The following is a 22,038-nucleotide window of genomic DNA, read 5'->3' as shown; positions in this document are numbered from 1 at the left end:
TTAGATTATTAAAAACTTTATTTTGATGGCCAGGAAAGTTGTATTAAGGTCACATATATTTTTAAAGACCTGTTAGAGCTACATAGTGGTATTTACAGTTTTCTTTGATTTGCTTTCAAATACTCCAGCTCACAAAAATTATGTGTGGGAAGACAGCTATGAAATATCGGCACATGTTGATGGTTGTTCGAACTGGGTAATGGGTACATGGAGGTTCACCATTTAATTTTGTGTTTGAAAATTTCTATAATAAAATGTTTCTTAAAAGATGAGGTGTACCCTTGGGTCCACACAAGGATGCCTTGAACTGGTAAAAAATAATTGAGCTCCTAACTGGCCTTGGGTAGAAGGGAGTAAAACAACGCCTAGATGATAGGCAGGCTGTGATATCGAGAGCATGAAGGCTAAAGAGATAGAATCAATCTGGCATCCCCAGGGTAAAAGGACAAGTTATACCACAAGTGAAGATACGTAACCGTGTCTTGGTCTGGAAGGCAAATAAAGGTCAAGTCCGGACTGCTCCCTAATCCTGACTCCCAAGTCCATGGTCTCAGCCACCATCCCTGCCACATCCCAGGGTGGTGGGAAAGATTGCTTTCCTAGGACTGGCCAAAGAAGAGTACCCCACCTGAGGCCATTCCATCTGGCTTGAACAGGACTGTGGTCAAGATCCAAAGCTGGAGCTACGCATGAGGTGACAGGCTTCCAAGGGCAGAGGCCTCCAAGGGAGGAGGTAGGTTTCTGACCTTCTAAGTGACCCACAGCCTTAAGACATCAGCTGGGCAAAGGGAGCACTCCCTGATGACCCCAGACTTCAGTCAGTGAAGCCCCAGTAATCTTAAATGACACTGTAAAATATGCACTTGTAAGACCTTTATACCATATGCCTATAAAGGAACTCAAACCCTGAGGGAGGGAGCATGGGAGATCTACCCAGAAGAGTTCCCACAGGGCAGGATAGTGAAGGCCTGGGGCACTGGGTGCTCTCACATTCAAAGCCCAAGGGAACCCTACCTGCCTGCTCTGCTGCCAGCTTTCCAAGTGGGGACAAGAGCCACCAGGGACCACAGGTGCCCCGTGGCCTTAGCGAAATGAATAGGGCTTGGGAAACAGGAACCAAAGGAAGGCAGTCAAGAACCTGCCATTCTTTTCCTTTCCCAAGGAGGAGGAGAAGGAAATATATTTTAAGACACAAAGAGCCCTTCGACTTGTCTTTGGACACAGCTGGGGGATCTGAACCTCCTCTGAAGCCAGGTTAGGAAAAGAGGGGCCGAGGCAGGGGCTGGGGCACTGCCAGGCAGAGGGCCAGCTGCCGTGGCCCTGTGGGAGGAAGCTAGCTGACCCCCTCACTGGCACCCCACTCCGGGGCGCCACCAAATGAAGCCCTGTCAGAAAGGGGGACATGAGCTGACAGGTGCCTGAAGCAATAACACAAAATCCTTAGCAGATCAGGGTCTTCTTGCAGCAGGAGGGCCGAGGAGAGAGTCCGAATGGGGTGGGGAAGGCGTGCACAGGACAAAGGGCCTGGGAACATTGCTACTCTGCTCGCTGTGTCATCACGACCACTGTGTTGGGCAGAGCAGGATGGCTCCCTGGTGAGAGGCAAGTCTGGCAGGTCTAGGAAGTACAGTCTGCGGGTCCCTTTGGAAAATGAGGAGCCAGAAGATGCCACACACCTTCCATGCGAGGTGGGATTTGAAACCAGCACCCTGTGTGCCGCCACCCAGAGTCCCTCACTGAAGGTGCCCATGGCCCCAGGTCCATACTGCAACTACTCGATTAAGGAACAGCTTTATTGGTAACCTGACGGAACCAAGGTTACCTAGGTGGTGTCAGCCAATCACACGATCCATGGGAGTTCCTGACAAGAGGTCAGATCTCCACTCCTAATCATAAGAAAAATTCCAAATCCTGGTTTCAGAGTGAACAAAAAGGTCGGAGGGTATCAGTCCCCCTGCTTGTGGGGCTCAGGGGGCTGGCTGAGTTGTTCAGTAACATCTGTGGGGCCGCGCAGACAAGGTAGAAGCCAGGAATGCCACGGGAAATCGCCCCAAGACGAGTTTCCAAGAAGGTTCACACTCGGGCAGGGCATGGACCCTGGCCCTGAGATTGCACTTTGGGTCTGACGTGGGTCACCGAGAGAACCCCGCCTGCTGGCCTCGGCATGTGGAGGCTCAGCAGCGCCGCCACAGCCTGTCACATGTCTCAGCTCCTCAGTGCTGGGGCGTCCCCAGCTTCCTGATGGGATACAGGTACCACATCACCACCCCTGAGGGGTTGATGATCACTGTGAAGCTGGTTTTAGAGTGGAGGCCACTGATGACATCAGCCGTGTAGACGTTCTGGGCCTGCAGTGGGAGGACACAGCACCAAAACCACTACAAGACCAGCTGCACAGAGCCCCCCTCCGAGGGCTGGAAGGCCTGGACTTCGGCCTGTCTGTGGTGGGCCTCTGGGGTGCCCCGCAGAAGTGAGAGCCCTGCACCTCCCGTCACTTCTCCACTGGCAAAGCCAGCAGTGGCCCAAACACGCAGTGGCGAAAGCCCCAGCCCACGGCCAGCCTGAGGAACGTGCTGGCAAGGACTGACCAATAAGGGGACGCAGCCTCAGAGCCCAGGCCTCAAGTATACAGAGTAGTTCTGTTTGCAGAGCTTGAAAACACCAGTGCACAGAAGGGTACCAGCAGAGCCCTGCATGCCTGCAGCTGCCCCTTGGGCTCCTGCCAGAGGACCCAGGGTCCAAGGCCGAGGGGAGGCCACGTGTGAGGGAGCACCACCCCCAGCAAGCGCCCCCAGGGGAACCCGCAGCCCCGCAGGTAGCAGGGTACTCACCTCATACGTGCTGGAGTTGTCAAAGTTCAGCTGGGCGAGGGAGGTGTGGTAGTGATAAGGCATATCTGTCCGGCGGCTGAAGAAGACTAAGGCGCTGGCCTCGTTGGCCAGGGGCCGCATGAACACTTCAATGTGGGATTTCTCCTGGGCACAGAACGTGGCTACCGGCTGGCCTCCCTGCTCAGGCAGGCCCTGAAATCCCCACCCTCGCCCTCCTTTGAGCTCCGGGTCTCCCCAGCCCGCACTTCCATGTCATGCAGAAGTTTGAGGGGATACCCCGGCCCTCCAGCACCCCAACTTATTCTTGCCTGACTCAGCAGATGCTCCCTGACACCTCCTGTGTGCCAGGCCCCATGCTAGAACACAGAGACAAATGCTGTATGAGGTCCTGTCCCAGAGAGCTCGTAGGATAAGGGGAGGGATAGACATGGGCAGCTGCTGGCGCTGGAGTGGAGGGCACTGTCCAGTAAGAGCGATGAACTCTGCCCTGAGCAGCCAGGAGGGTGAAGCCCCACCTTCCAGAAGGTCCCTGGGCCTGGTCCCACCATAAGTCCCTCCGGTAGGGATTAGTCACTTCCTCTGGGCATCACCAATTCTGCATGTGCCTTCTCTAAGTTGTGTGGATTTCTTTTAACTAGAGAGGTGAGGATCTGTGCAAGCTTTGAGGCTCTACTGTTGGAGTTAAGTTCTACTGTACCATTTACTAATTGTGTGGCCTTGGGTTACTCAGACTCCTCAAGTCTCAGTTTCCTCATTTGTAAAACAGGGAAGGAGTATTCACCTTCTGAGAAAAGGTACCCAGAATGCCCAGTACACAGCAGGTTCTCAATAGTTAATGCTAGTCTCGTACTAGTAGTAGTTGCATTCCTTGGCTCAAACAACTCCTAAGCTCAGGAGGGAAGCCCTAGTTCTCTGCCAGACATCACAGACGCGTGCAGAAGTCTTGTACTTCCAACCCGAGGGGCCCCACTGTCCCGTGTGTATTTGTGGGGTGATGCGTCTCTTCCCCAGATCCCATGAGCTGTCCTGCTCTGGCAAAGGGGGGGAATGGCTGGAGCAGCTCCCAGTAGAATCCTTGACTGAATGCAACCCGGAAGTTAGGGCTGAGCAGATTTCAGAGGCCCAGCCCTCTGTGACCTCCAGGCTTGCAGCCTTGTTCTCAGGGGAGCCCAGTCCCTTGGCCTCGCCTTCCCTCTCCCCACACCCCAGTACCTTGAGAATCCTGCGTCCCTGGATGCCCAAGGGATCCTGGTTGATTTTGATCATGAGTGGATTCTGCAGAATGTCCATGTTCTGGGCAGAGATGGTACGCAGGTCGGTGGACATGAAGAGGGGGGCTGCCAGCACTGTCCATAGGGCCATCTGGGCCCGGGCTTGCTCAAAGCTGAGGCCAAAGTTCCCTATGAGCAGCTGGGGGCAGAGAAGAGAGGAGTTTTCAGCTCTATCCTCTCCAGGGAGGTAGGCACGAGGCCCAACCCTACACATGTAGCCAAGGCAAGAGGAGATGGAGGAGGACAGTCTGTGGGGCCTGGTCTGTGAACACCATTTCCCAGCGGCGTGGCCCTGGGGTTAGTGAGCACTCTCCCTGTGAACCTCAGCTTTTTATTTCACCAAGAATATGGGGTGATAATATGTTCTGGCCACATCACAGGTTGTTCAGATGATCCAACGGGATCCCCTTGCCAAAAGCGTTTATAAACTGGAACACCAACGTCAAAAAATACAGTCAGAGTGGAAGCGGTAGGTAACCAGACCTGGACAGAGTCCCTGCTCCTGCCCCTAGCCACCCACCTGCCCTAGCCACAGGTGACAGGACCAAGGGGGACTTCCTGACCCCAGGGCAACCAGTCCACAGACTGGACACAAACAATCACTGTTAACGCAACATGGTTACGTACTTAGTGATACCAATTGAACAATCATCGTGTGTGTGCCAAACTATGCCGAGCATTTTAAAGGATCATCCGTTTCAGTACTCAGCAACCATAGATGAGGTAGCTACTATTCTCATTTTCCAATTGACAAAACTGAAGCAGCACAGAAAACATTACGTCACTTTCCCAAGGATAAGTGGCAGAGCAGGAACTAAAACTCCAAAGCAGGCCAATTTGTTTCTCCAGGCGTCTATCTGGCCTATGTAATAATAATATGTACGATAATGTAATTGTGATAATCATCACTGGTAGTAAATGCTTGTTGGAATGAAGAGACAGCTATAAAGTCATTAAGATAAATTGCAAAAAAAAATCTAAGTCACCAGGGCTCTGAGTGAGGCAGGTACGAGGGGCCCACTCTGCCCATAGAGGCTCCACAGGAGGGTACCAGGGCACAGGGCAGGGCAGTCTAGGGAGGGAATGGCAAGAGTGTGTGGACTCTTCATGATCTTCACCTTCCAGAGGACTAATGTCACACAAGAGTCACTACAGACCAAGTTCTCAGGTTTCAAGAAACATCAGAACTGCCTGGGAAGATGGTTAACAATGGGCATTGCAAGGCCCTCTTCGAACATTCTGATCCAAGAGGTGGGGGTGGGGCCCTGGGATCTGATGGGTAAACAAGCTCCCATGGTGAGTCTAACGCAGCTGGTTCAAGGACACGTTTTAGAGACACTGATCTAGAACCTGGAGGTGAGCATCCAGGAAGACAGCACAGGGCAGTGGGGAGCAGGTCTGTCGTGGCCATCCCCCTCCATGCTGGTACCATGTCTGGGTCGTTCCAGTGCCCAGGGCCTGCCACCGGCTGCAGGATGTCCTGGTTGTCCACAAACCAGTTCAGGATGGAGAGCACGCTACTCCAGGAGTCCTGGATGTCATCATAGTTGCGCCAGAGGTTGCAGATTTCTGCCAGCAGAGTGTAGTTCACCTGGATGTTGGGGGAAGGCAGAGTCCAGCACCAGAGTCACGCCCTGCCGCCTGGAAGCGGGCATAGGGGCTGAGGAGCCTCAGCAGGAGACACGGAGGGCAGGGGAGGGGGAGTGGGGAGAGAACAGGCCCTGAGCCAGATTAGGATGAGGAAGGCGTCCCCTGCCCTCTCATGCCACCTGGGGCCAAGCCCAGGGTATGGGCCCAGACTGGTGTACCCACAACCCTCCCCATCGCACTCCCACCCCTGTATTCTCTCAGTGAGTCCCACCATCTGCCAGCACTCTCCCTCTGGTCTGATCCCACCCTTTCTAGTATCCTTGGTGTTGAAGGGCCCCTGGGGAGGCTCAGCCCCACCTGCCTGGCCTCACCAGCCTTCTGGACCTCCTGGCCCACTCAGTACAACCAGGATTCTGCCCACTTGCTGGATGATGTATGTCAGCCCATGACATGTGGTTCCTATGCCTTGGACGCCCATCCCTTCAGCCCACCTCACAAGTGTCTCTATTCTCTAGACCCAGGGCTGGCTGAGGCCCCCCCGGGGTACTTATAACCCTCTCCTAGACCCACAAATCAGCACATGGGCAACTATGATGAGAGCAGCCCTGTCTGCACAGGAGGCAAGGAAGCTTGGGTGTGGGGCGCACTGCCAGGCAGGTGCACAGAATGGCTTACCTTTGGGGGAAGGCCCCCTTCATAGGCTGGCCAACTGCAGGAGAAGGCAATGGGGCGGCCTGTGGCATTCAGGGCAGCTGCCATCTTGGGGTACCCTGGAGAAGCCCAACCCCCACACCTTAGGACTGAGGAGGCTCAGGAAGAAATCTGAGGCCTCAGCCCAAACCTCCCACCAAATGTGAGAAAACTGAGACTCAAAAGAGGAGGTGCATCCCCCTGTACCCAGAGCTGCACACATTTCCTTGGTGGGGCATGGTGCCAACCCAACTGTCGGAAGCCTGGGAGGCAAGAATCCCCCCAGCCTCTGGGTGCAGGGAATTGGGAAATACTACCCCCTAGAGGCCATATGGACAGAGGAGCTCAAGTTCAGCCAGGTGGGCACCTGTGAGCTTTCCATGGCAGCCCCTCCCCATCTACCTGATGGTCCCCAGCCAGCTCTAGGACCCACCCTTGGCCCGTTCCTCAGGGGTCGAAAAGCAGCCATCCAACTTCAGCATGTCCACCTTCCACTCGGCAAAGGTTTGAGCGTCCTGAATCACCTTGTCTAGCGTGGTGCCTGGGTAGCCCATACAGGTGAAGTTGCCCATGTCCCCGTAGATGCCCAGCTTCAGGCCCAGGGAGTGAGCCTGTGGAGGGTTGAGGACACCATAGGCTCAGGTGGGGAGCCACCTCACAGGCACATCTGACCGGGCCCCATTATAAAACTATCAACGGTTCCCCACTGTCCAAAGGAAAGGGTCTCAGTTTGCCGGCCTGGCCTCTGCTAACCATGGTCCTTCTCCTCACTCCCAACACACACCTCCCATTGGCAGTTTCTGGCTTCTAGGCCTTGCTTCTGCCATCCCCTCTGCCTCAAATACCAATTCTCTTGTATCAGCTCAAGAATTGTCTCCTCTGGTGAATCCGAAATCCCAGGCTGGATAAGATGCCTTTCCTGGCTCTTACCCACCACAGTGGGCCCAAATGAGTTGTTCATTTATCTGTTTCCCCCAACAGACTGTGAGTTCTTAAGCAGGGATTGTGGAAATGAACCCTAAATGAAGTGGTGGCTGTGGGGGGGGTGTGTGGTGTGGACCCCCACCTAAAGGGCGGGGCTGGGGTAGGGCTCACATAGTCAGCCAGGAAGGCAATGCCGTTGGGGAAGCGCTTGGGGTCGGGCACAAGGCGGCCTTTAGCGTCACGCCCACCAATCCAGCAGTCATCGATGTTAAGGTATGTGTAGCCTAGGTCCCGCCATCCATCCTGTGCCAGGTGGTCAGCCATCTCCATGAAGAGCCGCTCACTGGTGATAGGCAGGGGATGGGGCAGCTCAGTCACTCCCCACCCCCTTCTTAAGAGCTTTTCAGACTTCTCAGATAATCTGAGTGTGAATCCAGGCTATAAGAACCATAATCATGGTGGAATGAAAGGAGTGGCTGGGCCCCCAGGCTTGCAAGACTGAGCCAGCCTGGCTTTCACAGTTACCTTTCAGTGACCTCTGGGTCTGGTCCACCATAATGCCCCTGCCCCACAGGCCTGACAGTCCCCAGAGAGGCCCCAAGCAGGTCACAGGCTGTCTCAGATGTCCCAAAAGTCACCTCCGGCTGCATTCTCTCTGGAATGGGGTGCTCTGACCCTGCCCTCTTTTCTAGCTGACCCTCCACTCCCTGCCCCCACTCTGCTGGGTCTTGAGCAAGGCTTGTGAGGTGGCGGGCCTTCCTCACCTGATGCAGTTCTTTGGGTCCTCGTCACAGTTGATGTTGCAGCGAAAGCGTTCCCAGGCCAGCCAGCCCATGGGTGGCTTCTGCAGAAGCCCATTCTCTAGCATCAGCACCTGGGCCACCAGGGCCAGCAAGACCACTGCAGGGGGGTTGGAAGGATGACTGTCAGCAGCTCCCATAGCCCCAGCCCTGACGCCACCCCATCCCAATGCTGTTCGGCTCTGCAGAGGCCACTGGCCTTCACCTTAGGGGAACCAGACTCCTGGGCTTAAGGTAGAACCAGCTCTTCCTGCAACTGCTGGCCCCTGCAATCTTAGGGAGGGGGCTCATGGTGCCTGGGGCAGGGCAGTGCGCTTGAGGCCTGAGTCCCCACTTGCTGTCCCCACAGCAGTGCTGGAATTCGTAAAAACTCATGCCTGAGGTTGCGTCCTTTCTATACCCTGACCAGCTCCCCCCATATACACAGAACTTGATAGAACACGGTCGTCAGACTCCGGGTCTCCCATCCAGAGCTCTCCACCACAGGCCCGCCCCAAGAGGCCTCGGAAGGACTTAAGGGGTCAGCCAGCTTGGACCTGCACCTAGCCAGCCCACCTGGGTGAACCCTTGCCCCTCAGGCCTGTTTCCTTATCTATAAGATAAAGTTACTGTACTGACCTAACAGGGCTGTTCTCTGCCATGTTGATAACACATAAACTAGGACCTCTGCACTTTGAGGGAGAGAGGACATGAAAGGAAGAGGCCTCTTTGGAGGGAAACTGATTCCTACGTGGGGAGGATCTCCTTTCTGGCCCAGCTCCAAGAATGAGAGGAACATGTCTCCCCACATTCCCACATCAGGGAAGGAGGCCCAGACACCAGAGGGCTGGACCTTCCTCCAGGTAGCCCCTACCCCCAACGGGTCACCTACCCGCCCCAAACCACCCCCACCCGCGTAGATACCTGTCTTCAGCAACATTGCTCTGGACTCAGCGTCTCAGACCTGACCGGATCTGCTCTGCTTTTACCAGCTTTCTACGTTGGACTTTGGAAGCTATGAAACGTTAGAAAAGCACTGGGGTCACTACTGCGTCGCTAGCTCCGCCGCCCTCAGCCTTGGGCGTGGACCCCCCACTCCGTCCCGAAGCCGCCCTCACTGCCCACCACTCCCGGCCCCCAGCCATCACTTCCCCGAGCCTGGGGAGGCCTCAGAAATACTGAACAAGGTGTCTTAGACGTTAGACCCCACCCTCTCTGCAGTGCTGGGAACCCCGAGCGCCCACGGGCGGTCTTCCGCCGGGCCGGGGCCACAAAAAGGCAGCGGTCGCCTCTGGGACGCCGGGGAAGAACTGAGGCGTCGGGCTGGGACCAGGCTTCGCACTCCCACCGGGTCTGGGTTGCCCCCGGCCCCCAGTGACCGCAGCCCAGCAGCCCCAGAGCGGGGTCCCTCCCCCAGAGTGCCCCACTCACGGAACTCACCCCGCGGACGCCCACAGAACGCCACCCGCCTCCGCCTCTGCCTCTGAGGCAGCCGACCAATGCTGTAACCCGATTGGCCCACTGCGTTCCAGAGGGGCGGAGCCTGACGGCGGCACGCCTTCCCCGGCGGAACCTATCAGAATCCCTATAGCAACGTCATGTCCCGCCCCCTGTGGGCTCAATAAGCCCTCCCCCGAACCTCCCAAAGCCCGCCCCCTTCGAGCTCCGGCTCTGAGCCCACCCCCGGCGGGCACCAGCCGAGCGGGTTTAAGAACTGGGTGACCTGGGTACCACGGCTCCCGCAGAGGGTAGTCCTTTCACCTCTGCGGGGTCCCTGAAGGCAAGCGTAGTGCCCGGCACAATGTAGACGCTTAGTAAATAGTATGGCGTGAATATCTCCTTTATTAAAAGGAAGTGAGGAAATGCCATGAAGCACGACCCAAAATAAGCCACTCAAAAACGGTAGTCGAGGGCGCCTGGGTGGCTCAGTTGGTTAAGTGACTGCCTTCGGCTCAGGTCATGATCCTGGAGTCCCTGAATGGAGTCCCACATCGGGCTCCCTGCTTGGCAGGGAGTCTGCTTCTCCCTCTGACCCTCCCCCCTCTCATGTGCTCGCTCTCTCTCATTCTCTCTCTCTCAAATAAATAAATAAAATCTTAAAAAAAAAAACGGTAGTCGAGGATGAATAGGCATTACGACAAAGATGGGTGGGGGAGAGCAAACCAGGTGTAGGGCACTGTTTTTGCAAAGCCAAGAGACTCTCCTCCCCTACCTGACACTCTGGGCCAGCCACCGGTTGTACTGGCCCAAGCACGCACTCTGCACATTCCTTCTCTTTCATTCATCAAATATTTATTGAGCAACTACTAGGTAGGTGCCAAACACTTTATTCTCTGCACCCTCACTTGGATGGTCACTGGGCATCTCAAACATAACTGGCCCCAAACTGAACACCGAAGACCTTCCATTTCTCAGGTAATGGCAACTCTCCATATGCTCAAGCCAAAACCTTGGAGTCCTCTTTGCCACCCCTTTCCCTCACTCCCCACATCCAGTCTTTTGGCAAAGCCTGTTGCTCTCTACCTTCAAAACCCACCTCTCATTACTCTCCCAGCAACCATCACATCTTGCCTAGATTATTGGTTGCAGCAACCTTGTCACCCATCGGCTTCCACCTGCATTTGTTCTCTCCACAGCAACCAGAGTACTCCTTTAAGACATAGCTCAGGTTGGGGCACCCGGGTGGCTCAGTAGGTTAAGCCTCCCATTCTTGATTTCAGAGGGTCGTGAGATGGAGCCCAGGGTTGGGCTTCTGCTGAGCATGAAGCCTGCTTGAGATTCTCTCTCTCCTTCTCCCTCTGCCTCCCCCCCCCCCCGCCCCTGCTTGCTGGAAGGCTCTTTCTCCCTCGCTAAAAAAAATAAATAAAATTAAAAAATAAAACATAACTCAGATCACGCCTCACTCCAGACCCTGTGATGGCTGTTCATCCTAGTCTAGAGACTCACAGATTTACAAAGCCCCACCCACATATTCTGACCCCATCTCCTACCGCTCTCCCCCTCCTCCCTGCCTCCCTGCCACACGATCCTCCTTACAGGTCCTCAAACACACAACAGGTCTCTTCCCTCTGCCTGGTATGCTCTTCCTAGAGATTTTGGCATGACTGGTTCCCTTATTTCCTTACAGTATTTCTCAAAGGCCACCTTCTCAGTGAGGCCTACGCTGACCATCCTGTTTGAAATTGCAACCTCGCTACTCTAGCAGTTCCCAAGCTCCCTGACCCTCCTATATTTTCCATACCACTTATTCCCTTCTAACACATTTATTACGGTTTCTATTATTAACTGAATAAAATTTAGTGGAAGAGACAGATAACAGGAAATAGAAGCATGAATATAGGGAAGTTTCTATAGTGGGTAGTGCTATAATGAAAATACAACGCAGGGACGTGATAGAGACTTGAAGGTAGGCTACTTTCCTTCGCCTGGTCAGGGACGGGACATTTGAGCTGAGACCTAATTGATGTGAAGGAGCCCTAAGACGTTAGAGCCGAGGGGTAGGGGCAAGAAGGAAGAACACTCTAGGCCGCAGGCAACTGGAAAGGCTAGCGCTCTGAGCTGGGAACCACCAAGTTCGTGGGCAGATACTCCGACCTCACCGGCTGCCGTGGGCCGTCGGAACCCTAGCGTCCGGCGTGCGGTTGAGCACTCCTGCAAACTTCACTTACAGCCTTCCAAACAGACCGACTCCAGGCAGAGCCTGGGGGCCGCGGGGGGGTGGCAGGCCGCTGGGAGTGGCGGAAGCAGAAAAGGATAACCCCCAGAAACAGAGATGCGAGAATTTCAGGGGCCGGTGGAGTCGCCAGGAAGCTCGGCCGGGCCTCGCGGGCTGGATAGGAGCCCGCCCAGAGGAGGCGCCGGGCCGAAGCCGTCCCAGGCTTGGCTCTGTGGGAAAAGTGGGCCGGGCGGGATGAGGGGGCTGGAGAGGGGGAGAGGAGGACTCCGTGTTCTCCCGGCGGTGGGCTGGGCCCGAGGCCCGCGGACGGCCTGCGGTGGGGCCCCGGGTTCGAGGTCGCCCGCCGCTGACCAGCTCTGTCCGGGCCTCTCGGGCCTCAGTTTCCCTCCCGCGTGGATCCAGGGGCGGCTTCGCGGACCGCCCGGTGAGCCGCGGGAGCGGAGGGGAGGGGCGGGAGGGTAACTCGAGGCGCCCGGAAGGGGTCTCCCGGCGCCCGCGGCCACGCTCCGGCCCTGGCGGAGGCGCGGGGTCCGGGGCCGGGATCGCCCCGAGCCGCAGGCTCAGCCCAGCCCGCGGGCCGCCCTCCTGGGCGGCGGCTCGCCCGGCGGCGCGGCGGCGAGCGCGGGCCCGGCGGGCTCTGGAGGAGGCGGCCCCGGGAAGGCGTGGCCCGCGGAGACGTGGCGGGGCAGCCCCACTGCGCGGACCCGGAGACTGAGGCGGCAGCCGCCGCTGTGCCCGGGGGCTCCCGGTGAGGCGACCGCTGTTTTCGGGCGGTGGCGGGACGGGGGCCCACGCCCCAGCCCGCCCAGCTCCCCTAACAAAAAGAATGTGCAGACACGCGGTGTACCGGCCCCCGCGGGCTGTGCGGTCCGTGTCCCGCACCCCTGGGAGGGGAGGGGGCCGCGCCCGCCCCCAGGCTCGCGACCCGGGCGGGGGCACTGCTCCTTCGGGCCCGGAGCCCCTGTCCGCGCCCGGGTGCCGGGAAGACAGGGGTGAGGCCGACGCCAGGGCGGAACTCAGTGAGCCCCCCCGCCTCCCGCGACCAGCCACTGGCACGGCCCCGCCCCCGTGGGCCCCGGCGGGTTTCTCTCCATAGACCTTATCGTGACCGGTCCTTACGTTACTTCTTTCTTAATTTCCCCATTCATTTATTATTTATCTTTGTCTGCTCACAGTGTGTCTCCCCGTGGAATGTAGGCTCCAGGAGGGACGGGTTGCTTTGTCCATTGTTGTATTCTTGGTTATTTCAATACTTTCTGAGGTCCTCTTCCTGATGGGCTGGATATTGGAGGTCACACCGGCAGCCAAGCTGAGTCCCTCCCGAGAGGAGTCCTGCCCTAGACATTCGGGGGGCTGGCGAGAGTGCTGTAAACACAAAGGGCATCACTGTGGGGGGAAGGAAAGGAAAAGAGACGTGAGGGGCTGCTGGTTGGGTCAGCTTGTGATCAGGAGCACCAGCGATCAGGGCAGGCCTCGCAGATTAAATGACTTTGGCCCACAAATAACCCGTGGGACGTGCTAAAAGGGAAAAGCAGTGGGACGCCTGGGTGGCTTAGTCCGTTAAGCAGCTGCCTTCAGCCAGGGTCATGATCCCAGGGCCCTGGGATCGAGTCCCACATGGGGCTCCTTGCTCAACAGGGAGCCTGCTTCTCCCTCTCTCTCCCTCTGCTTGTGCTCTGTCAAATAAATAAAAATCTTTTAAAAAAATAATAAAATAAAAGGGAAAAGCAGGAAGCTGAGGACACTTAACTCTGACCTTGCCTTTTGGGGCATCGGGAACTGAGCTCAGCAAAGTGATTGTCAATTGCTCTTAAGTGCTTGGTCTGGGTGGACGGGTGGGTAGGGAGATTATCAGGGTGTCAGGGGAGGCTTCCTGGAGGAGGAAGTGGTTTAACTGGGCCTCTAAAACTGAGTAGGAGTTCTCATCCTTTAAGATGCAGTGACGGGGTTTGACAATTGTTTTGCAGGTGCCCTAGGAACCACAAAGTCAAAGGGCTAAGCCGAGTGGCTGGACAAGAGGCCCTCGCCCTCTTGCTGTGAATCTGCTGGTAAGTGGGTCCCTGCCGAGACTCGCCCCCAGAAGGTGTGAGGGAATCAGGAGACCAAGCTCTGCTTCTCACTGGTCATGCAGTCTTGGGCAGTTCATCTTTGCTGCTCTGGGCCTCCGTTTTTCACGAGTCAGGACAGTTGGATTAGGTGCCACTTATGATCCGTGGGGTATGCACATTCAGTGGTTGGGGTTGGTCCTACCCAGCCGTGCCCTGTGTTCGTACCACACTCTTGTTTGTTTAGCGATCCCCATCTAAGCGCCCCTAGTGGAGGAATGGGGCCGGCCTGCCCCACCCTGCCTTCATCTGGCCCCGAAGGCTACAGATTTTTAACTAAAGGATAACTGTGCCATTAACGAAGAAGAGAGAGGCTGGCAGGGGCCCAGGACGGTCACAGAAACCTTGGAGGTTTGGCCTCAGGGTTGGAGCTAAGGGTCCCCTGGATTAAGGGATGGTTTAAGCACAATGATTTCTATGGGTTCGGGGTCCATTTCGGCTCAGCTGATGCTTTTTTCTTTGGATGTTAAAAAGCTGTATCAAACCCCTCCCTCCATTCCTTCTGGTCTGGGACAGTCACATTATCCTTCTCTCTGAGTCCTCTGCTGTCCAGTTTTTTGCATGCCCCTCACCCTTTGAGAGGAAAGGCAGGGACACCAACCCATTTCACAGATGAGGACACTGAGAGCTCGGGGCACAAAGCAAGTGAGTAGAGGCCTCAGGGCAGGGGCCCAGGTCTCCTCCAGAGCCAGCATTCTTTTCCCAACAGGGGCAGAGAGGCTGCTTTCTTCTCTGACCTGTGGCCACCCGTCTCCCCTCACAGTTCTTATGGGAGCCATGAAGCTGAACGAGAGGAGTGTGGCCCACTATGCACTAAGCGACTCCCCGGCCGACCATACGGGCTTTCTGCGCACTTGGGGCGGGCCAGGGGCTCCACCGACCCCCAGTGGCACTGGCCGAAGGTGCTGGTTTGTCCTCAAAGGCAACCTGCTCTTCTCCTTTGAGAGTCGTGAGAGCCGGGCCCCGCTGAGCCTGGTGGTGCTGGAGGGCTGCACAGTGGAGCTGGCCGAGGCTCCCGTGTCTGAGGAGTTCGCCTTCGCCATCCGCTTCGACGCCCCTGGTGTGCGCCCACACCTGCTCGCGGCCGATGGGCCCGCGGCGCAGGAGGCCTGGGTGAAGGCCCTGTCCAGGGCGAGCTTTGGCTACATGCGCCTGGTGGTGCGCGAGTTGGAGAGCCAACTGCGTGATGCCCGCCACAGCCTGGCCTTGCAGCGCCACTCATCTTGGAAGGCCACTGGTGGCCACTGTAAGCCCCAGGCTCCTGACCGCCGGTCTCCGGGCCTGGAAAACGGTCACTCCCCCTCCAAGGATTGCAGCCCCATGGACTTGGTTGAAGAAAGGTGCAGCAGGCCAGCCGGGCGGGGCTTGGCCGAGTGGCAGGGCCCTGCCAGCCACTTCCTGGGCAGCAGGCAGAGCCCCTCGTGCCCTGAGACCTCCTACTTCTCTACCCTGCACAACTGGTATGGCGAGGAGATCATGGAGCTGAGGCAGAGGTGGCGGCAGAGGGTCTGGGGGAGCCAGCCAGAACGTGAGAAGCAGGATGGGCCCTGAGCCTCAGCCTTTCGGGTTCCGCCCTTATCTTGCTGGTCAGGACTCCAGGGCCAGTGCTTTTTCAGGAATTTCAGGTTTATTCGGTTTAAAGTTGCTTTTTTTGAGAGGGTTCTTTCCTTCCTGCTTTTTAGACCTTCTCCAGGTTCCAGATCCACCCCCGTGCCTGGAGGGGACTGAGGAATCATTCCTTCCAGCCCCTTTATTTCCAGAGGCCCAGAGAGGAGAGGGGGCTTGCTTAGCAGCCCCAGAGCCAGACCCAAGTCTCCCACCGCTGTGCTGGACTGCCCCTCGCTCAGGGGATATTAAGGAACGGGAGGAAGTGGGGACTATTACGTGGCCACAGACTGCCGTGCGTTTTTACCTACACACCAGACTACAAGCACAACTTCCTACACCGGGAGTCTTGTGTACATTTAAATACCAGTTGGCTGAAGTGTTGGCTCGAGGGACTGACATCATCCGAGAAAGTAGATTTATTGTCCCGGGGGTTTCCGGGGCCCAGCTCTTCCTGCGTGGTGGGGCATAGGACTCCACTCTGCAGTTTGGGTGGGGCCCTTGGAGGGAGAGGGCCTTCAGCCAGCAGAGGGATTGATTCTGCTCAGAAAGTGTTGGGGCCTCCAGCTTCTCTCCTTCGCTGCCCTGTCTATAGATGGTGCTGGTCATTGCCCCAGGAGGGGCTGGTGGCAGAAATCCTTCCTGTATTCTGTCCTTAGAAGCTAGCTCCTGGAGCTGCCACTTGGGAAGCTAAAGGAGTTGGGAGGCAATGGGGCTCTTTGGGGAAGCCAGGTTGTTGTTTTGGTTCTCAGTCACGGTCATTCTAGGAGCTTGGACACGGGATTCCCAGCACCGTGTGATAAACTCTTCTCTCCTAACTGTACTCCCAACGAGCCGTTCCTGATCCTGAACCTGGCCTGGGAACTCATTCACCGTCCTGCTTGTCAGCCAGTGCTTATCTGCCAAGACCCTCTCATTGCTACTCTCAGCAGCAGTGGTGCCAAGTGTTTTCTTTATTGATCGTTTAGGGAGGCAAAGTGGCTGGATGGAGAGAGCCAGCAGCCAGACTAGCCTGAGCCCTGGGGGTGTGGCAGCAGCGGCTGGATGGAAGATGCAGAGCCTGGTCCAGACATCCCCCCTCTGCCTGCACACAATCTGCCCCTTCTTAGCCTCTCCAGCCCTTATTAGGACCTTGGGTACACTGCCCAGGGCCCCACTAGGTCTAGAAGCTTCGACTCAGCCTCCTAAGTCCAGGACGCCGAGAGGCCACCAGGGTCCGGCGCCCATTCCGGCGAGCTTGTTTCCCAGCCCCATGCACGAGCCCACAGCCCACTGCGCCTTGTTTTATACACAGATACTACAGGCTTTTGTTATCGTTTTTTTACGGTTACAATGTTTTTTTATATGATTAAAACACTACGTTTTTATTACTCACTTTGGTTCCTCGTTTATTTCAACAATCACTTGGCCGATTTTGGCGAAAGCCGCCACCTCCCCCCTTCATTTGCCTATATATAACGCATACCTTGGCAAGAAATAAAATCACAAAATCATGGGGCGCCTGGGTGGCTCAGTCGTTAAGCGTCTGCCTTCGGCTCAGGTCATGATCCCAGGGTCCTGGGATCAAGCCCCGCATCGGGCTCCCTGCTCCGCGGGAAGCCTGCTTCTCCCCCTCCCACTCCCCCTGCTTGTGTTCCCTCTCTCGCTGTGTCTCTCTCTGTCAAATAAATTTAAAAAAAATTACAAAATCATCCAGGTAGTAGAACTAATAGCTCTGAAAATAAAAGAAGAAAAATGCAACTGTTTGAGGGCCGATGAAAGTGGCTTCTCTTTTCAACAATCACCGGCTCTGCCCAGCCCGGGCGCTCCACGGTGAGGGAACAATGGCGGAAGTAAGAAGGCTCCACCGGGACCGCCCGCCTGACGACCCGCCCGCCAGGCCCTGAACCAGGCGGCTACTGCGGCGTCGGCCCCCCCTCGTGACGTCAGCACGTCATGCGGGTGACAAACGCCCCTTTCGCACCGCCACAGGAACTAGGCGCACTGCGCAAGTGTGCGGGCTGGGCCTCGCGTCTGATCCCAAAAGCCTCGCGAGGGTTGGGGCGGTGCGCTTCCTGAGGGCGTCCCAGGGGCCGGGTGCCGGGCTAGGGGCGGAGCTGGGAGATGGCGTCCGGAGCGGCTCGCCGGCTGGCTTTGGCATCCGTCCGATCCGGGGCTTTCCGGAACGGACCGAGCTTGAGGAAGGGTGGCGAGGTCTCCGCCGGAGGGGGTGGCTCAGGTCGGAGCCTGGTACCGTCGAGGTCAGTCATCGTTACTCGCAGCGGCGCCATTTTGCCCAAACCGGTGAAAGTGAGTGTCTGCCTGGAGGCGGGGCGAAGGGGCCGCGGCCAATCATTATGGGGAGTGTGCGCGGGTCGACGCTGACTGATAGGAGCAAAGGCCAATCATACGACCGCCTTAGACCGGAAGACGGATCAAGGACAAAGTTAAGCAGTGATGCGCTGCTTATTTTGACAGGTGGGAGGAAATGGGTCAGATCCCGGTATTGAGTTGGGCGCACGGAGACAGAGGATGGGGCGTGAGAGCCGAGAAGGACTGCACTTTGCACTAGTTCATCGTGGGGAGCGTGGTGCCCTAGTTCTCCAGGCCACAAGACGGCTTTATGCGTCCAGTGTAGACAGATCCCGTAACCACTCCGTTCTTGTCTACCTCACAGTTGATGGGATGGAATAATGAGTTGTGAAAGGGCTTTGTAAATAAAGGGTACGTGGGACAGACCTTATATTTTTATGAGTTTTGACCTAGTACTTAATTCACGTGATCTGCAGTCCTGAGAGGTGGGCAGGGAATTACTACAATCACTGTTTCTACAAATGAAGAGTCGGGCCAAAGCAGTGAAGCCGTGAGGCTCCGAGGCTAGCAGCGAGTTAGGGTCTGGAATCCAGGTTTCTGGCTGGTACACCCCCACCCCCAACCAGGTCCTATTTTTTCCCACCACTGAATGCCATCGCATGCCCTGAGTACTCTTGGGTTTTTCTAAGTAAAATGGAAACAGCCCCTTACACCAAACAAGTTTGCTCTTTGACTCCAGGGTTGTGTGGGAGGTACAAAACAAAAATTCCCTTAAAGCTAGTATGGCCAGTGCTGGCTCGCACAGACAAGTGAGTTCAGGATTGTTGTGTGGCAAGCAGCAAGGTCCATACTGGGGAAGAGCTGCCTTATAAAAAGGCATAGCTGGAAAAAAATTTTTTGAAACTCCGTAGGAAAATATGAGGGTATGTTGAAATTCTACTGAAACTGCCCCAGTCCATCTGCCATCTTTTATGGTAAAGACATGCTTTTTTTTTTTTTTTTAAGATTTTTTTTTAATTTTTATATATTTGAGACAGAGAGAATGAGAGACAGAGAGCATGAGAGGGAGGAGGGTCAGAGGGAGAAGCAGACTCCCTGCCGAGCAGGGAGCCCAATGTGGGACTTGATCCCGGGACTCCAAGATCATGACCTGAGCCGAAGGCAGTCACTTAACCAACTGAGCCACCCAGGTGCCCAAGACATGCTTTTTTTTTTTTAAGATTTATTTATTTATTTGAGAGAGCGAGAATGAGAGAGAGCGAGCACATGGGGGGGGAGGGTCAGAGGGAGAAGCAGACTCCCCGCTGAGCAGGGAGCCCGATGCGGGACTTGATCCCGGGACTCCAGGATCATGACCTGAGTTGAAGGCAGTCGCCTAACCAACCGAGCCACCCAGGCACCCAAGACATGCTCACTTTTCCAAAACATGGTTGTTTTTAAGATTTAACGTGGTGAAATTAAACTTCTCAGGCACTGGGGAATCTGTTAAAGAACTGTATGGAGTATGCTTCCACTGTACATGCACATCTAATTTTTAGATGTCTAGAATGAATGCATTATACTTTTCTTTCTGGTAGCCACATTGATGGCCATAAAATAACCTTATCTCTTCTTTTTTCTTGCTCTGAATGTTTCCAAAATCAAGTAGTTGCGTATTACGGGTCTGGGGTCCACCGGAGTGCCCCTGAGGGGCCAAGCCTTCTGTGGTCCAGAGTTGGCTCTGGAGCTCACAGCCACCGCTCTGACCCTCTGCAGATGTCCTTCGGCCTTCTTCGTGTGTTCTCCATTGTGATCCCCTTTCTCTATGTCGGGACGCTCATTAGCAAGAACTTTGCTGCTCTACTTGAGGAGCATGACATTTTTGTTCCAGAGGATGACGACGACGATGACTAACAGGTAAGACTTCCCTTTCTCCTACGTGGACCAGGAACAGGAAGGGGGTGGGGCATCTAAACTCTGATGCAGGGGTGCCTGGGTGGCTCAGTTGGTTGAGCGACTGCCTTCGGCTCAGGTCGTGATCCTGGAGTCCCGGGATCGAGTCCCGTATCGGGCTCCCTGCTCGGCGGGGAGCCTGCTTCTCCCTCTGACCCTCCCCCCTCTCATGCTCTCTGTCTCTAATTCTCTCTCTCTCAAATAAATAAATAAAATCTTTAAAAAAATAAAAAATAAAAAAATAAACTCTGATGCAGTTTGCCCTGGTAGCAGTTTCTGGTCCCTTGAAACGGAAGTGCAGACCTTTAATAAGTTGACTCACTTGGCTGTTTTTATTTTGCCTTTGCTCTATGTTGATGAGAAAAACTATCTTACTGCCTTAAAAATTCACTGGGATGGGGCACCTGGGTGGCTTAGTTGGTTAAGCGGCTGCCTTCAGCTCGGGTCATGATCCCAGGGTCCTGGAATCGAGCCCCGCATCGGGCTCCCTGGTCAGCAAAGAGCCTGCTTCTCCCTTTCCCTCTGCCTGCCGCTCTGCCTGCTTGTGCTCTCTGTCAAATTTTTAAAAACCTTAAAAAAAAAAAAAAAAATTCACTGGGATGGGGCGCCTGGGTGGCTCAGTCGGTTAAGCATCTGCCTTCAGCTCAGGTCAGGATCTCAGGGTCGAGGTGGAGCCCCGGAGCCCCATGTCGGGCTCCCTGCTCAACAGGGAGTCTGCTTCTTCCTCTCCCTCTGCCCCTTCCCCCCTGCTCTTGCTCTTTCTCTCAAATAAATAAAATCTTAAAAAAAAAAATTCAATGGGATCTCTTCCAACTGGGTTGATCCTAACCAGACTTTCTGTCTTTTATGTACCCTTATTCTCTCAACCCACAAGTTTTCTTAACAATTTAATGCCTTACACACCCGTCCCAAACAGCTTCATTCTCCACATTGAAATTTAGAAACTGCAGGTCTTCACCATGGTCAGCAAGGTCATCAAACTCTGTGCCTGTTCCATTCAGCTTTCTGGTGTTGGCTTCTGGTGTTCTAATAACGTGCTGCTTGGCTGCCTTTCTGTTGTGGTTAAGGACAGTTCTGGCTCCGGAGTCTGACATTCAGGCTTGCCATGACCTGGTCACACCGGTTATTCCAGCCTCATCTTCCATATTCCCAACAGCACACCTATCCCCAATATTCACTATTTCTTGAATTACCCACATGCTTACCATTCCCAAGCAGTGGCTCTTCCTTCCAATTGGAAGGCTATTATTTCTCACTACTCCCTTTTTTTTTTTATTCATTTGAGAGACAGACAGACAGACAGCACAAGCAGGGAGCCCTATGCGGGGCTTGATCCCAGGACCTGGAGATCATGACCTGAGCCGAAGGCAGGCGCTTAACCATCTGAGCCACCCAGGTGCCCCTGTTTCCCACTACTCTTACTTCCACCAATTCTTCATTGTCTTTGATGAAGTCTTCCCTCATTCCTCCATTTGAAAGTGGCTGCTGTGCCCTCTGACTGACCAGTACCTCTTGTGACAGTATTATGTGCTTCAGCACACAGGCACACCCCCAAATTCTACTAGACTAGGAGTTTCTTGCTGGCAAGGAACATGGTTGTTTGTTTTTTTTTTAAAGATTTTATTTATTTGACAGAGAGAGAGCTAGAGAGGGAACACAAGCAGAGGGAGTGGGAGAGGGAGAAGCAGGCTTCCCGCAGAGCAGGGAGCCCGATGCGGGGCTCGATCCCAGGACCCTGGGATCATGACCTGAGCCGAAGGCAGGCGCTCAACGACTGAGCCACCCAGAAGCCCCCATGGTTGTTTGTTTTTAAGTAAGCTCTACACCCAACATGGGGCTTGAAATCACGATCCCAAGACCAAGAGTCGCATGTTCACCAACTGAGCCAGCCAAGCGCCCCCCAGCAACATGTTTTTTATACCTTTGGGCCCCCAGTGCCTGGTCTCCGATGACTCTTCATTAAATGTGTGAATGAATAAACAAACTGCTTTGCTCCTGCCTTATTTGGTAGAACCTCTCTGGAATGCTCTTTCTGGTATGTGGATAGAGGGCTGCTCTGAGCCCAGTTCATTGCTGCTTTCCTTTCTTACAGGACACGGAGGAGGTACAGAAAGGAGACAGCCCTAACTTAATTATGATGGTGATGCTCACAGCCTCTCCTGCTTCCCTGTCAGAAGGGCCCAGGGAAAGCCCTCAGCCTCCCAACACCAGTGAAGCCTCCTGCACCATCTGCGACCATAGCCCGGATCCCCAGGCTCTGGGAGGTTCCCAGAAATGTGCTGTCCACTGAGCACAATCAGCTTATGAATAAACATGATAAACATCAGCTCTGTATGACTGCGT

The 22,038-nt window shown here is 55.2% G+C and overlaps 3 protein-coding genes across 9 annotated transcripts; 2 read left to right on the top strand and 1 right to left on the bottom strand.

Moving 5' to 3' along the window:
* On the bottom strand, positions 1-16,956 carry NAGA (alpha-N-acetylgalactosaminidase). Of its 6 annotated transcripts, XM_034987381.1 has the most exons (11): positions 9,526-9,584; positions 9,010-9,100; positions 8,071-8,206; positions 7,478-7,649; positions 6,816-6,993; positions 6,368-6,462; positions 5,532-5,693; positions 4,044-4,241; positions 3,140-3,187; positions 2,832-2,975; positions 1-2,348 (listed from the first exon to the last, which is right to left on the bottom strand). In XM_034987381.1, the coding sequence occupies exons 2-11, from the start codon at positions 9,023-9,025 to the stop codon at positions 2,214-2,216; spliced, it is 1,284 nt and encodes a 427-aa protein (XP_034843272.1). In that variant the 5' UTR covers positions 9,026-9,100; positions 9,526-9,584; the 3' UTR covers positions 1-2,213. The 6 variants fall into 6 exon arrangements, with proteins under 6 accessions (XP_034843272.1, XP_034843273.1, XP_034843269.1 ...); XM_034987382.1 differs by lacking the exon at positions 3,140-3,187; XM_034987378.1 differs by lacking the exons at positions 1-2,348; positions 9,526-9,584 and adding exons at positions 12,935-13,147; positions 16,937-16,956 and having other exon boundaries at positions 2,883-4,241.
* PHETA2 (PH domain containing endocytic trafficking adaptor 2) lies at positions 12,007-16,822 on the top strand. Of its 2 annotated transcripts, none has more exons than XM_034987384.1 (3): positions 12,007-12,185; positions 13,729-13,809; positions 14,630-16,822. In XM_034987384.1, exon 3 carries the CDS (start codon positions 14,635-14,637, stop codon positions 15,415-15,417), a length of 783 nt encoding a protein of 260 aa, XP_034843275.1. In that variant the 5' UTR covers positions 12,007-12,185; positions 13,729-13,809; positions 14,630-14,634; the 3' UTR covers positions 15,418-16,822. The 2 variants fall into 2 exon arrangements, with proteins under 2 accessions (XP_034843275.1, XP_034843276.1); XM_034987385.1 differs by having other exon boundaries at positions 14,576-16,822.
* A 542-nt stretch (positions 16,957-17,498) lies between the features above and the next one.
* Positions 17,499-22,025, top strand: SMDT1 (single-pass membrane protein with aspartate rich tail 1). The gene is made up of 3 exons (XM_034987376.1): positions 17,499-17,760; positions 19,519-19,659; positions 21,788-22,025. Exons 1-2 carry the CDS (start codon positions 17,575-17,577, stop codon positions 19,654-19,656), a joined length of 324 nt encoding a protein of 107 aa, XP_034843267.1. The 5' UTR covers positions 17,499-17,574; the 3' UTR covers positions 19,657-19,659; positions 21,788-22,025.
* The last annotated feature ends 13 nt before the right edge of the window (positions 22,026-22,038 follow it).

This window comes from Mirounga leonina, unplaced genomic scaffold (genome assembly GCF_011800145.1).
Source record: "Mirounga leonina isolate KUSES-001 unplaced genomic scaffold, KU_Mleo_1.0 Mir_418, whole genome shotgun sequence".
NCBI lineage: Eukaryota > Metazoa > Chordata > Mammalia > Carnivora > Phocidae > Mirounga > Mirounga leonina.
This window is presented reverse-complemented; position numbering and strand designations above follow the sequence as displayed.